Raw genomic sequence first — 12,046 nt, forward strand, 5'->3', positions numbered from 1 at the left:
AAAGTGCTAATATTTTACATAATTGCTGTTAATGACTGTTTCCAAGAATTTACAATATTGCTATTAACATTCTTAAAACTTAAGGTGATAGTCTAACTCACACATCAATTTTGTTTCCACTGCAGCAGGGTCCCATGTAAAACAACTGGCAAATTAGCCCAGTAATGCATAATAAAACTTAATGCAGTAAAGGTTCACCTGAGACCTTGGTGCTCTAAATCCTTTACCATAAGCATGGTAAGAAACAGCCACTCCCCTAAAAGGCTTCCAGTGTGTGCAGGTAAAATGTGATGGAAGAGGAGATTTCAGTGTAAAATGAGCTCTCCAAAAAGCCACTTGAGGTAACAGGAGAGTCCTTCTCTCAGTGTGGGTGTGCCCTAAGTGGGTCTGTGTCCCTCCTGACCTCTGGGATGATGAGTATGGTGTGCTAGGAGAAATCCATTGTGTGGGACTGGGATCTGTCGAGAAGAGTGTGGCTTTCTGAATATGGATATTGATTCACTGCAGTAATGCAGGTCACTTCTGAGGATGTTTTGTGCATTGGAGTGTTCCCACTGCCTGACAGTTTGTGCTTTCAGTGGGAAGGAGCAGCCTGGGGAGGGGAGCACTTTGCTGGAGAGCCAAGCCCTAACTCTGTACTCCAGGGAGTTCTAGTGCAGGAAGCAAAGGAGCTGTTGGGGGTGGGCTGAAGCGGTGTCTAGCACAAAGAAAAATTGTTAGTTTTATTATCTTTCTCCAGATAAGTTCCCAGTCTCATAAATGAACTGTCAGAACAAGCAGTATGTGTGTGTAATTTCCACGGAACATATGCCTCTGTTCCCGTCTTTTAGAAGGAATTGATCTGCTATTTAATGGAAATGGTTTCACCACATTGCATTTTCCCATCTAATCTCTGCCATTTCATACCAAATGAGTTCCCAGAGCTGAGTTTCCATATTGCTCTCAGCTGAGCTGGCAGCAGCATTGTGTTTGCTGTGAGTGTGATTTGCTTTGGCCCCGCAGAGCTGGGAGTTCGGCATCCCGCTGTGCCGAGAGCTGGCCATCCAGTACGAGAGCCTCTATGACTACCAGAGCCTCAGCTGGATCCGGGTGAGTGGCAGCACCTTCCCTCCTTGCACACTCCTCCCTCATTCCCCAGAGCATCCTGAATGTGAATACAGCCACATTCCTTAAAGAGCTCCGTGCATGCACTGACACTCCTTCTGTTGATTCATATTGATGACTTTGTAGGTGCACTGAAATAATTCCAGAGTCTGGTAGCAGTAAAATCCTGTGAGTATGTGAAGGCAGCACACACACAGAGGAGCTGGGCTTGCTATTGCAATGGCATATTTGCATCTAATTTTTTTGTTAAAATATCCTATTTTTTAATACATATTTCATTATAATTCTAAAAGAATCAAGGACAGCTTGTGCCTCAGTGAGGTAAGATGAATGAGAGAATGAAGAAGAGAAATGTTTATGGCATTCATACCAGTTTACAGGGATCTGGTCCTCTGGTACAACCAAACACGTGATGAAATCAGGGCACATTTGCAGCATCATGCTTTAATCAGAAAAAGCTGAAGTTCCTGTTGTTATTTAAAAACTTTCTGAATGTGAAAATAGTTCATCTCCTCCTGTCCCCTGGGGTAGCATATACATATCCAAATTTGAGATTTATGCTGCATGGATACACGCAGTGGTTTAAATTCTCTTTCTAAAAAGTCCAGTTTATTTTTATCTGAAGACACCTGTCTAACAAGGTCTGATAAACTGCACTTCTGAAGAACCTGTTTTCTCCAAAGTGGCCCCAAAGAGAGCACATGACCAGCTTGGCTGTGCACTCTCTGTGCCATTCACATCACCACCACATTCCTTGATGCTTCCTGCACTGACTTTGGGACCTTCTCCTTCCTAGAAAGTTTGTGGGAATGACCACAAACCAGGATGCAATATTGCAAGTTAGGGTTCCTTGCAGTGGAAGTAATGGTGTCAAACTGGTTCTTCTCCTTCAAGAGCCACCTTTTGCTACAGTGAAATTCCTGTGAGCCTTTCAACTGAGTTCAGTTTACCAAAAGGTCTGGAAATCCCACTCTTCATCTTTGTTGGCACAATTCCACAAAACTGCTTATTGGAACTAGAAAAACCTCCTTTTCCTCTTTGCAACCACCTTTTTCTTCCATGTTAAACCTTCTGGTGCACAGAGCTGTAGATTTAATTTTGTTTTATCCTTTTTCATGCCCCTCAACTCAATTAAGGCAAACCCAATTAGATGTAATTTTCCAGGCAGTGGTATGGATTTTGATCTGTAGGAGAGAATAGGACACTGTGAGCCAGGCAACATGGATCTTAATCTCAGCTTTGCCATTAATTCTGCAATGCAAAGAAAATTACACGCAAGACCTGTTTAATTTAAAATAAGATAAACCAGGAAAAATTAATATGTCATCTTCCAAAATGTAAAATGAGTATGGTGATATTCTAGTCTGTTCCACCATGTAGACCACTTTAATGAATAATTTTTAAGAGAATTTTGGTCTTTTCATAAAAAATCACAGGGTAAAAGAGTAATGTGATATTTTTATGAGTGTTGAGATGTTAATGTTTTAAGTGCAGCATTAAGGGTCTGATAGCAGCTATCTCTTTCCTCCACAGAAAATGGAAGCTACCTATTATGATAATATCATGGAACAGCAGCGCTTAGAACCCGAGTTTTTCAGAGTTGGTTTTTATGGTCGAAAATTCCCATTTTTCCTGCGGGTAAGCCAAACTTATACGTGATGTGACAAAGTGACCAGGCTCACAGAAGCTGTTAAGGCTTTTTTTGTTTTGGAGATATGATGTCTACTATTCAGCATATTTTTTTATGCCTGCACAAATAAAAACAGTTTTCTGGCTGAACTGAAGGACACGGTCCACTGGGAATGTTCTTGGGAACAGAGATCAGAAATTTGACTCATGCCACTGTGAATTTTTGATGATCTGCAGATGCAGCACAAATTGCCTCTATATTAAGCAAAATGCTGTATTGCAGCAATGTTGGGTCATTACAACTAATTTTCATCATCTCAAATTATCACACTTTAAAAAAAGTGTCACTTGACAGAATTCTAATCCCAGCCTGATGACTCTTATGCTATGTACAAGTGAAAATTTCCTCTTCAACAAAAGCCAAACAGCTTCTTTGGACACGTCCTCACTTGGAGCTCATTGTCTGCTAGTGTACCAATCCATTTAAAAAGGGAAATTTTCTTCTTTTCCTAATGAGGAATCAAACTTTAAATGAGTATTTGTTTATACAATGTCTTGTTGCTAGTTTAGAGCAAGGAAGGAATATAATCTGACAAGTGCTCCAAGAGCTGCCTGCAAATTGATGGCAGATGCCATCGAATGTGACAGGACAAGGTAACTGGAAGCTTTCAAGGACTGAAGGTGCTCTTATACTCCCCTCTGATTATGAAGTTGTTTGTTTTTGTTTTTAACAAGGATTTCAACACTGGGGTTTAATTATAGTCTTTCAATAGAAACACAGGCAGGGGTAATAAAGGCAAGTTGAAATTAGTCAAGGAGAAGAAATACCAGTGCATAAAGGGTGGTGGTTTCATGTTCTTTAAAGGTGAACAGTGCCAGAATCAGAGAATCACAGAATCATTTAGGTTGGAAAAGACCTCTGAGAGCATCGATCCAACCTTTGACCAATCACCACCTTGTCAACCAGACCATGGCACCAAGTGCTATGTCCAGTTGTTTCTTGAACGCCTCCAGGGATGGTGACTTCATCAGCCCCTCCCAACGCCTGACAACCCTTTGCACAAAGAAGTTCTTCCTGATGTCCAGCCTGAATGTCCCCTGATGCAGCTTGGGGCAGTTTCTTCTCCTCCTATCCCTTGTTCCCTGGGAGCAGAGCCTGATCCCCACCTGGCTACCACTTCCTGTCAGGGAGTTGTAGAGGGTGAGAAGGATCCCCCTGAGCCTCCTTTTCTGCAGTCTGAGCCTCTCCGCCCCAGCTGCTCCTCACAGAATTTAGAGTGCAGCAGCCTGTGTAGAAGATCCTGCAGAGGAATTCAAAGAAAGGATGGGTGCTGCAGTGTGAACCCAGAGCTGCCCCATGAAGATCTCCAGAGAAAAGTGACAATTCCTGGGTTTTATATCTAACAACAGATATATCAGCGAGTGAGTGACAACACAGTCATCCTGGCACACAAACATTCCTAACATCTGAAGTACTGTCAGGGACTGGAGCTTATCTTTTTATCTTGTGGATCCTCCCTTTTACCTGGGATCCTGCATGGCCAAGGTATTTGGCATTGCCTGAGCTCCCTGTGCTCAGCCCTGACTCTTTGCAAAGTGCTGTAACAACGTGGATCCTTGGCTGGAGAAATTACCAGCGAGCACAAGCATACATAATTATAATCCTTGTTAATTCTGCAATTATATTTGGTAGCAGTACTTCTGATAGCAGATTACTAATGTAGCAATCTCATTAAAAGTCATCCTCCTCCTTTCTCTCCCTAATGATCCATACAGCACACACATTGTGGAGCACAGACTAAGCCCATTAGCAGTCACATCAGCATGGATCACACTGTAAAGAGATTGGAAGCAGCTATTCTAGAGAAGAAAAATATTTACATGGATTTAAAATCTTCAAATGGGTATGGGAGTGATTTAAAGTGATCAAATAACTTCAAGCCCTTTTCTCATGTATTTTTCTGTATATATTGCTGTATAGCTTAAGACAGAAAATAAACACTTCTTTCTGTATCTTTGATTTTTTTTGTCTGGAAAAGTCATTGTTCGTGTTTCTATGAATTCTGCACTTATTTCTAGCTTTTCTACATAAGTAAATTTAAATTAAAACTGTCCATATCTACCAGAAGTTCAAGTAAGGCTTGACAAGCCATGTTTTGAGACCTTGTGCTGGCATCTGTCTGAAGTCTTATTAAATTTAGCTTTGAGGTGTTTTCAGGGCATTATTTTTAGAATCACAATAACTTTATTTATAGGCTTACAGTTTTCTAGATTGCTGCAATCAAAAGCTAAAACAGAGAAAGCAGTAAGTGTCAGGAAGAGATTCACCTTCAAACATGGGCTCACTCCAAATTTAATAATAGCTGCAAAGTTTGAGCATTACAGACTGAACTGTCAAGATTCATCATGTGATTCTTCTCCCAGTCCATTGGTTGCTGTGACTGATGCATACAAAGTGACACATGTCACAGCCAGAACAGGAGATCTTTTCCACAAAGTTGAAATGCAAAGCCAAAGATAACTGAACTCCTTGGCTGTGTTTTATGATCTGGTTTTGCTACTTTCCCTTCGATTTTGCTACCAAGATCAAGAACTGCTTGGCCACATCCTTTTTCCAGAGCAATTAAAAACACATTCTTGAATATACTGCAACCTCTAAATGCAAGAAATAAAAGGCAGTTCTTGTTTATTAAATTTTTAATTGTTTTATGAAGGTGAAAAGCCTCCCTGTTCTTCTAGTTTTTATGACAGTTTAAACTACCGAAATGAGAGAATTTGCCTGCTTTGATTGGTCTTGCACTAGGAGATGTTAATACTGATGAAAATTGTTTTGTGAGGGTTAAGACACTGGAATACAATCTTCCTGACACTGAGGAATTTAGAAATCCTGTATTGTGCTGTTTGGAGTTAAGAGATAGCTCAAAAAGCATCCAAGAATTCTGCACAAGTGGTTTAATGCCTCAAGAGTCATCTAAATGCAGCTTTCCATTATTAGCAGAAATGAAATTTTGTTCATCAAGAGGAAAGTGCTTTTAGAGCTGAAGGGGAATTTGTTAAGTGGCCATTGAGAATTGTTGGTAAAGCTTTTCTGTATTACTGTACTATTGACAGGGGAGTTCCTGAGCATGTATTGTTCATCACCATCAGGGCTGGGTTGTATGGCTGTGATAATACAGCAGTGATTAAACAGTGATTTTTGTGAATAGTTTGTTGCAACTTCTTTCCAAGGAGAACTGATAAAATGATAAACACATATCTGCCTCTGTTCTGTCAGAACCTCAGGACTTTTATCCATCTGGTATAAAGAGTATTTGACAGCAGCTTTCCCAGCACAGAACAGTCAAGCTGGTGACTTAAGTCTTAGTTGATACGTTTCAATATAGCCCAATTAAAAATAGTGCCTTTTCTGAAAAGCAGGTAAGGGACCACAAGACTGAATGCTGGGTGTGGCTGAATCAGAAGCAGTGTGCTGTTCAGAGATCAGTGGAATAGTCTCCTCATTCATCACTTCTTCATGAAATACATTATAAAGAAAAAGGAAGGGATAAAATACATCTACTCTTACATTAGCATAATGCCACTGTCATTTATCTTTGGTTTTGAAGTAACATTTAAAGTGAGACAGAAGTCACTAAAATTTAACTTACTTCTAAGGACACTAATTTATGCTTGTTCTTCTTGCAGAACAAAGAATACGTGTGTCGGGGCCACGACTATGAGCGGCTGGAAGCCTTCCAGCAGAGGATGCTGAGCGAGTTCCCCCAGGCCATCGCGATGCAGCACCCAAACCACCCCGACGACTCCATATTGCAGTGTGATGCCCAGTGTATCCTTCTGTGAAAGGGCAAACTCCCCCTGAGCTGGGGCACAGCACAGAGGGAGAGCTGCATATGGACAAAACCAGACCCTGTCTGCAGCAGACAGTAACTGGTTTGTTATGGGATGTAGTGTTGGAGAAAGCAGTGAATTTTTATTTGGGGAGTAGCACAGGTCATGCTCCATGTAGAAGGGAAAGGGCTGTGCTTGGTCATATCCATGTTCCAATGATTTACCAACAGCACTGACATCACACACAGTGTGTGTCCTTAGGAGTATTCCTGATACCTTCTCTGGGCCAATATTTTGTTGGGAATAGATACTAGTTCTAAAGCGCTATTTTCCATTCTGCTTATTTTTATCTTACGTCAATATTTTACTTTTTTGCAATTTCCCTTTCTTTAAAACTGTTGAACTTTTTTATACCCAAAGCTTTGAGTCTCATTCTTCTCACTGGTCACCTGTACAATGCTCAGTGCATTTAAGGACTGAACCACATCACATTTAAGGGGACTGCAGGGACTTTGGAGAGTTTAGTCATGGAACCTGCACTATTTGGCTTCTGAGAGAATAGTGTGGATACTGTGCAGGATTTAAACTGTCACTGTCAGCAAATGGAGCCTCCTGTGTGGGTTGCTGTTTCCAATTTGTCTTTGCTAACACATGGATAAAGCTTTCTTTGACTGCACAATTTCCAGATTTGCAGATCTATGCAGTGACTCCCATCCCAGACAATATAGACGTGCTGCAAATGGACCGTGTCCCCGATCGCATCAAGAGCTTTTACCGCGTCAACAACATCCGCAAGTTCCGCTACGACAGACCCTTCCACAAGGGCCCCAAGGACAAGGAGAACGAGTTTAAGGTACAAGTAGCAAATAAGCTGTGCTTAAGTGTTCATCTCTTTAAGGTGAATACCATCTTCTTATTTTATGCTGTTAGAGTCTTTTAGGTAATCCTGATTTGATAGCCAAAGATACTACAGTAACTCAAATAATAGGTAAAGTCCATGGTCTGATTGAATATTGTTGAGTTCTGACCTGCTTAAAGCATTGTCCAGTTTAAAGGTGAGTTTAGTGCCCAGAGACACTTTGTTTGGCTGGATTTTTTTTATTATTGACACATAGGTCTACAATGTCTTTTTGGGTCCCATGACACAACTGGTGATTGGACAAGTTTTAAAAATTAATAGAAATGCTGAATGTGTTGTTTCAAGCATACTGAATTCCTGGTTTGTTGTTTAAGTGACTTTCAGGAAGACCTTCTACAGAAGTAATGCTTGAGAGGTTAATGCATTCTTTTCTGAGCCTTGCCCCCTTTGCACTTGTAGTAAGAGTACAGAGGATGTGGTTGTGATTCACTGTTCCTCACAGCCTCAATTACTCCTTGCAGAGCTTGTGGATTGAACGCACCACTCTGACCCTGACTCACAGTTTGCCTGGGATCTCTCGCTGGTTTGAAGTGGAGAGAAGAGAACTGGTAACATTCATAATTCCTGTAATTGAGGGTCAAAATGATGAGTTACTGAGGACGTGGCATAGGCAGCTTAAAACTTGTTGGGCTGAAATCTTGCAGTTTAAAATGGTGTTTACCAAGAATTAAATGCATCCTTTTTCTACCACTTCATCTAAATAATGGCTGAATGTAACCAGGGGAATTGTATTAGCTAATAATATAATGGAGACAGTGCCAAAAGGATGGAATAATTGCATTACTGCCATGTCTTCAGTATATAGAAAGACATCTATTATTGCTACTGAGTGACCTGAAATCCAGCACTGTGCCAACAGTGGAGTTTGTTAATGTAGCTAATTTTCTACAAAGCAGTAAAAGCGAAGGGAGCTCACTGAACAATCCTGGAGCAGCATTTTATTACAAAGAAGATAATAAATCTCACTGAAGTGTCCACAGAATTAAAGTATATTTTATTGCCTTTGAGGTTGAAGTAAGTCCTTTGGAAAATGCCATTCAAGTGGTTGAGAACAAAAACCAGGAGCTGAGGACACTGATAAGCCAGTACCAGCATAAACAAATGCATGGCAACATTAATCTTCTCAGCATGTGTCTGAACGGAGTGATTGATGCCGCCGTTAACGGGGGAATTGCGCGGTACCAGGAGGTGAGCCAGGCTCTGCTTCTCATTGAGCATCACCCTTCCTCAGTTGTATTTGCATTTCTGTTTCAATTACAGTATGGCTTAATAAGATAACGAATTCTCATGTGCATTATCTAAAGATGAGGTTATACCCCCTACTTGGTTATTCTGCATCGGTGCTTGCATAGCCACATGCAAGGAGGCTCCAGGGATGGAGCTGGGATCTCACATGGAAATAGGTACAGGTAACAGCAGGGCTTCTCAAAGATGACACTTGGCTTATCTGGAAATCCTCACTTGGCAGGTAAAACAGTGAAGCAGCTTTTTTAATACTGCTTGCATTATAAATTCATTTTGTGATAGAGGCTGTGGGACTGGTGGTAACTGATTAGGTCTGGAATCAGGAAAAACCACTAATTCATGCTATTGAGCGATTATCTTTGCTGATGGGCTAATTTCAGACTCACTGTAGAACTAAAATGATGTTAAATACAATATGTTATCCAGCATCATCCCTGGCAAGCTGTTACTTAAACTGAGCATTGCAAAAGGTAAGTTTAGGGTAAAATACTGAAAAATTGCAGCAGTGGTTCAGGGGTTTGGGATGTGTCTTCGCAATGGAGCCATGGAGAGAAGGCTCTTCAGGCTTTACATTAGTCGCCAATTTACTCAATTCCTTTAGCTTTAGGCAGTTATGTGAAGGAAACTATAAAATTCAAATAACTGGAAGATACAAGGCTTAGTGGTATTGCTCATCACTGTCACAGGGGGAAACTTGGTCAGAGTCATGATTCAACAGAATCGTTTCAGCTGCCAAGCCCATTTTCTCTGCATCCCAGAGTGCTAAAAACCAATAAAATTAAGCTCTGCTGTTATCCTTAATATATTTTTTGTTTTCCTAAGATTTTTGGACCTTTTCCTTTCATCCTTTGACTCCAAGTTACGATGAAACACCTTCCCATAAGCAAAAGGTACTTTTTTTTTCCTCTTCCTGCAGGCCTTTTTTGATAAGGATTATATCACAAAGCACCCCGGAGACGCAGAGAAGATCACCCAGCTCAAGGAACTCATGCAGGAACAGGTACTATTTTTCAGGTGCAGAAGAACATTGTTACATTGTCTGGATTCATCAGCAGTCCGTCTAAACATCATATCCAACTGATTCATTGAGAAGCAAAAGATTTTTGGTACAGGAGATCTAAATACATTCAAACAAAAAACAAGAGGGAAGTGGGCAAGGTGATTATGATAAGTCACTCACATTATGGGATGTGAGGAAGCTCAGCTTAAAGTACATTAATTTTGTTTTCTACATTTATTATCCAACAGACGTCTTGCTGCATTTCAAGCCTGCCATTCATTTTTGGCATTTTGAACTATGTCTTCCTAGCAAATTTCAAAGATAATCAGAGGCAGGACAGGTCAGGCTTGAGATTAAAGTGGCAGAGTCACATATGAAAACTTAATGCCTATTTATATTATCTGCAGTTTTATTTTTCCATAGTGTCTCCTTGAAACATCTTGGTAGATAAAGCTGCGGGATGCTTTGATGGGAATGAAATCAGATAATCACCTCCCTCTTAACTGAAAGTTTGGAAAGATATGCCCAATTAAACAATGTGCCCAAATCTGAATAGAGCCACTAGGCTTGTTCTTCAACAAATCACTGAATTGCATTTCAGATTCCCCATCTGTAAAATAATGCTTATCTCCCATCAATCCTCAGGAGATGTTTGAAGATTAATTAGTTATTGTTTGTACAGACTTTGGATCATGTAGGGAATTATGTACATCTTAAGCCTCCTATCATTGCTATTTTCTTTCATCTGAGACCTTATATAATCTCATTCAATCATTAATATTATATGTTTGACCTTTGAAAAAGTGACCTTTAGAAGTAACTAATGAGGAACAGGAGGGGTGACTGTGTGTGCCACACTGCTGCTGTTCGTCTCAATTATCAGAAACTCCTTTTAGAAATCTCTGCTGGCAGCTCAGACCCTGTCCCTGGCACTGGGAGGAGTTTTTGTTGCAGGGCATTATCTGTGTGAGGGCTTAATGCTGTTCACTCTGCAGAGAGAATCTAGCTGGTTTTTTGGTGGTTTTTTTTGCTGTTATCTCCTAAGAAAAGCAATACAACATGACACAAATGTACTTGTCTCACACTTAAATACTTGTTGGAGTAGTATGAACTTGCCAGGACTCCAAGGCTTGCTTAATTAGCAGCAGTCTTATAATGGACAGTGGCATGTTCCTTGCACATTGCCAGAACTGCAGGGCAGACTTCTGTTCTCTCTCTTAGACACAATTTATTTGGGTTTCTGATTGCATTTTCTTTTTCCAGGTCCATGTCCTAGGAGTGGGTCTGGCAGTCCATGAGAAATTTGTACACCCCGAAATGCGTCCCCTGCATAAGAAACTGATAGATCAGTTCCAGATGATGCGATCCAGTCTGTACCATGTAAGCCAACAGTCACTTTTCCAGTTTTGAATAATATGATTAAACATCTGTCAGTTGTAGTAAGGTTCACAAAAGAACTGGGCTGATACAGCATTGATTGAATTTACTGGACTGCCAAATTACCAATGGAATTCTTGATTTTTGTGCAAGAAGGCAGTTTTAGAAAATATGTTAACCTGGCCTTTCAGCAAGAATTGTTAATATTTGTATGTTCTTTGTCATATCACGGAGCAATTGTAAAGCCTAATTTTCAGCTGCTATTTCACATAACAGAAAAATATGTAAGGCAGAGGAAGATTACCAGGAGGTGCTGAATGTTCTCTTCAAAAGTCCCATAACTGGAAGTAGTATGAATGAAGAAAACTTGCATTTCTCCATGAGTGACTTAGCTGGAGTGTGTTTGCTCTGCAGGAGCTGCCTGGTTTGGATAAGCTGAGCCCGGCCTGTTCTGGCTCCAGCACCCCCCGCAGCAACGTGCTGGTGTCACACGGCCCCATGAGCCCAGAGAGCATCAAGCTGGTGCACAGACACAGGTAAGCCCTTCCCTCTTCCCAAACACCCAGGGGCTCTGCACGCTGTTCCACCAAGGCTCCAGGATCCAAGGAGTGTTAGCAGTAGTGCAGGAGGGGCAGCAGGAGTTCAGGCAGCAGTGCCTTTTGTCTTCACTCAGTGCTAATTATTGAAGTTGGACAGTTGGAATAAGAAGTTGAGAAATCCAACTTGCAGCAAATGCTGAACACCTCCAGGTGTGACTCCATCACTTTACTTACTGTAGAGGCAGAAACACAAATCTGCCACTCAGTTCTCCAGACTCAATCTGACTTTGAAGGTCCCAACCTGTCCTACTTCTGTTGCACCAACAGCAAATAACTGGGTCCTTATCTACCATAAAATTGTATGGCTCATTTTAGAACTCAACTCAATATGTACCCATTTTGAAG

General features: G+C 41.0%; 1 protein-coding gene across 3 annotated transcripts in view; it reads left to right on the plus strand.

Annotated features, from left to right (window-relative positions):
• Positions 1–12,046, plus strand: part of DOCK3 (dedicator of cytokinesis 3) — a 185,547-nt gene that overhangs the window by 156,217 nt on the left and 17,284 nt on the right. For all 3 annotated transcript variants that reach the window (XM_059479976.1, XM_059479977.1, XM_059479978.1), the window contains 9 exons: positions 1,003–1,089; positions 2,638–2,742; positions 6,418–6,559; positions 7,248–7,414; positions 7,942–8,028; positions 8,489–8,668; positions 9,642–9,725; positions 10,989–11,105; positions 11,517–11,638. In XM_059479976.1, coding sequence (XP_059335959.1) covers positions 1,003–1,089; positions 2,638–2,742; positions 6,418–6,559; positions 7,248–7,414; positions 7,942–8,028; positions 8,489–8,668; positions 9,642–9,725; positions 10,989–11,105; positions 11,517–11,638 — 1,091 coding nt within the window. The remainder of the gene's footprint in view (positions 1–1,002; positions 1,090–2,637; positions 2,743–6,417; positions 6,560–7,247; positions 7,415–7,941; positions 8,029–8,488; positions 8,669–9,641; positions 9,726–10,988; positions 11,106–11,516; positions 11,639–12,046) is intronic.

This window comes from Ammospiza nelsoni, chromosome 11 (genome assembly GCF_027579445.1).
Source record: "Ammospiza nelsoni isolate bAmmNel1 chromosome 11, bAmmNel1.pri, whole genome shotgun sequence".
Lineage (NCBI taxonomy): Eukaryota > Metazoa > Chordata > Aves > Passeriformes > Passerellidae > Ammospiza > Ammospiza nelsoni.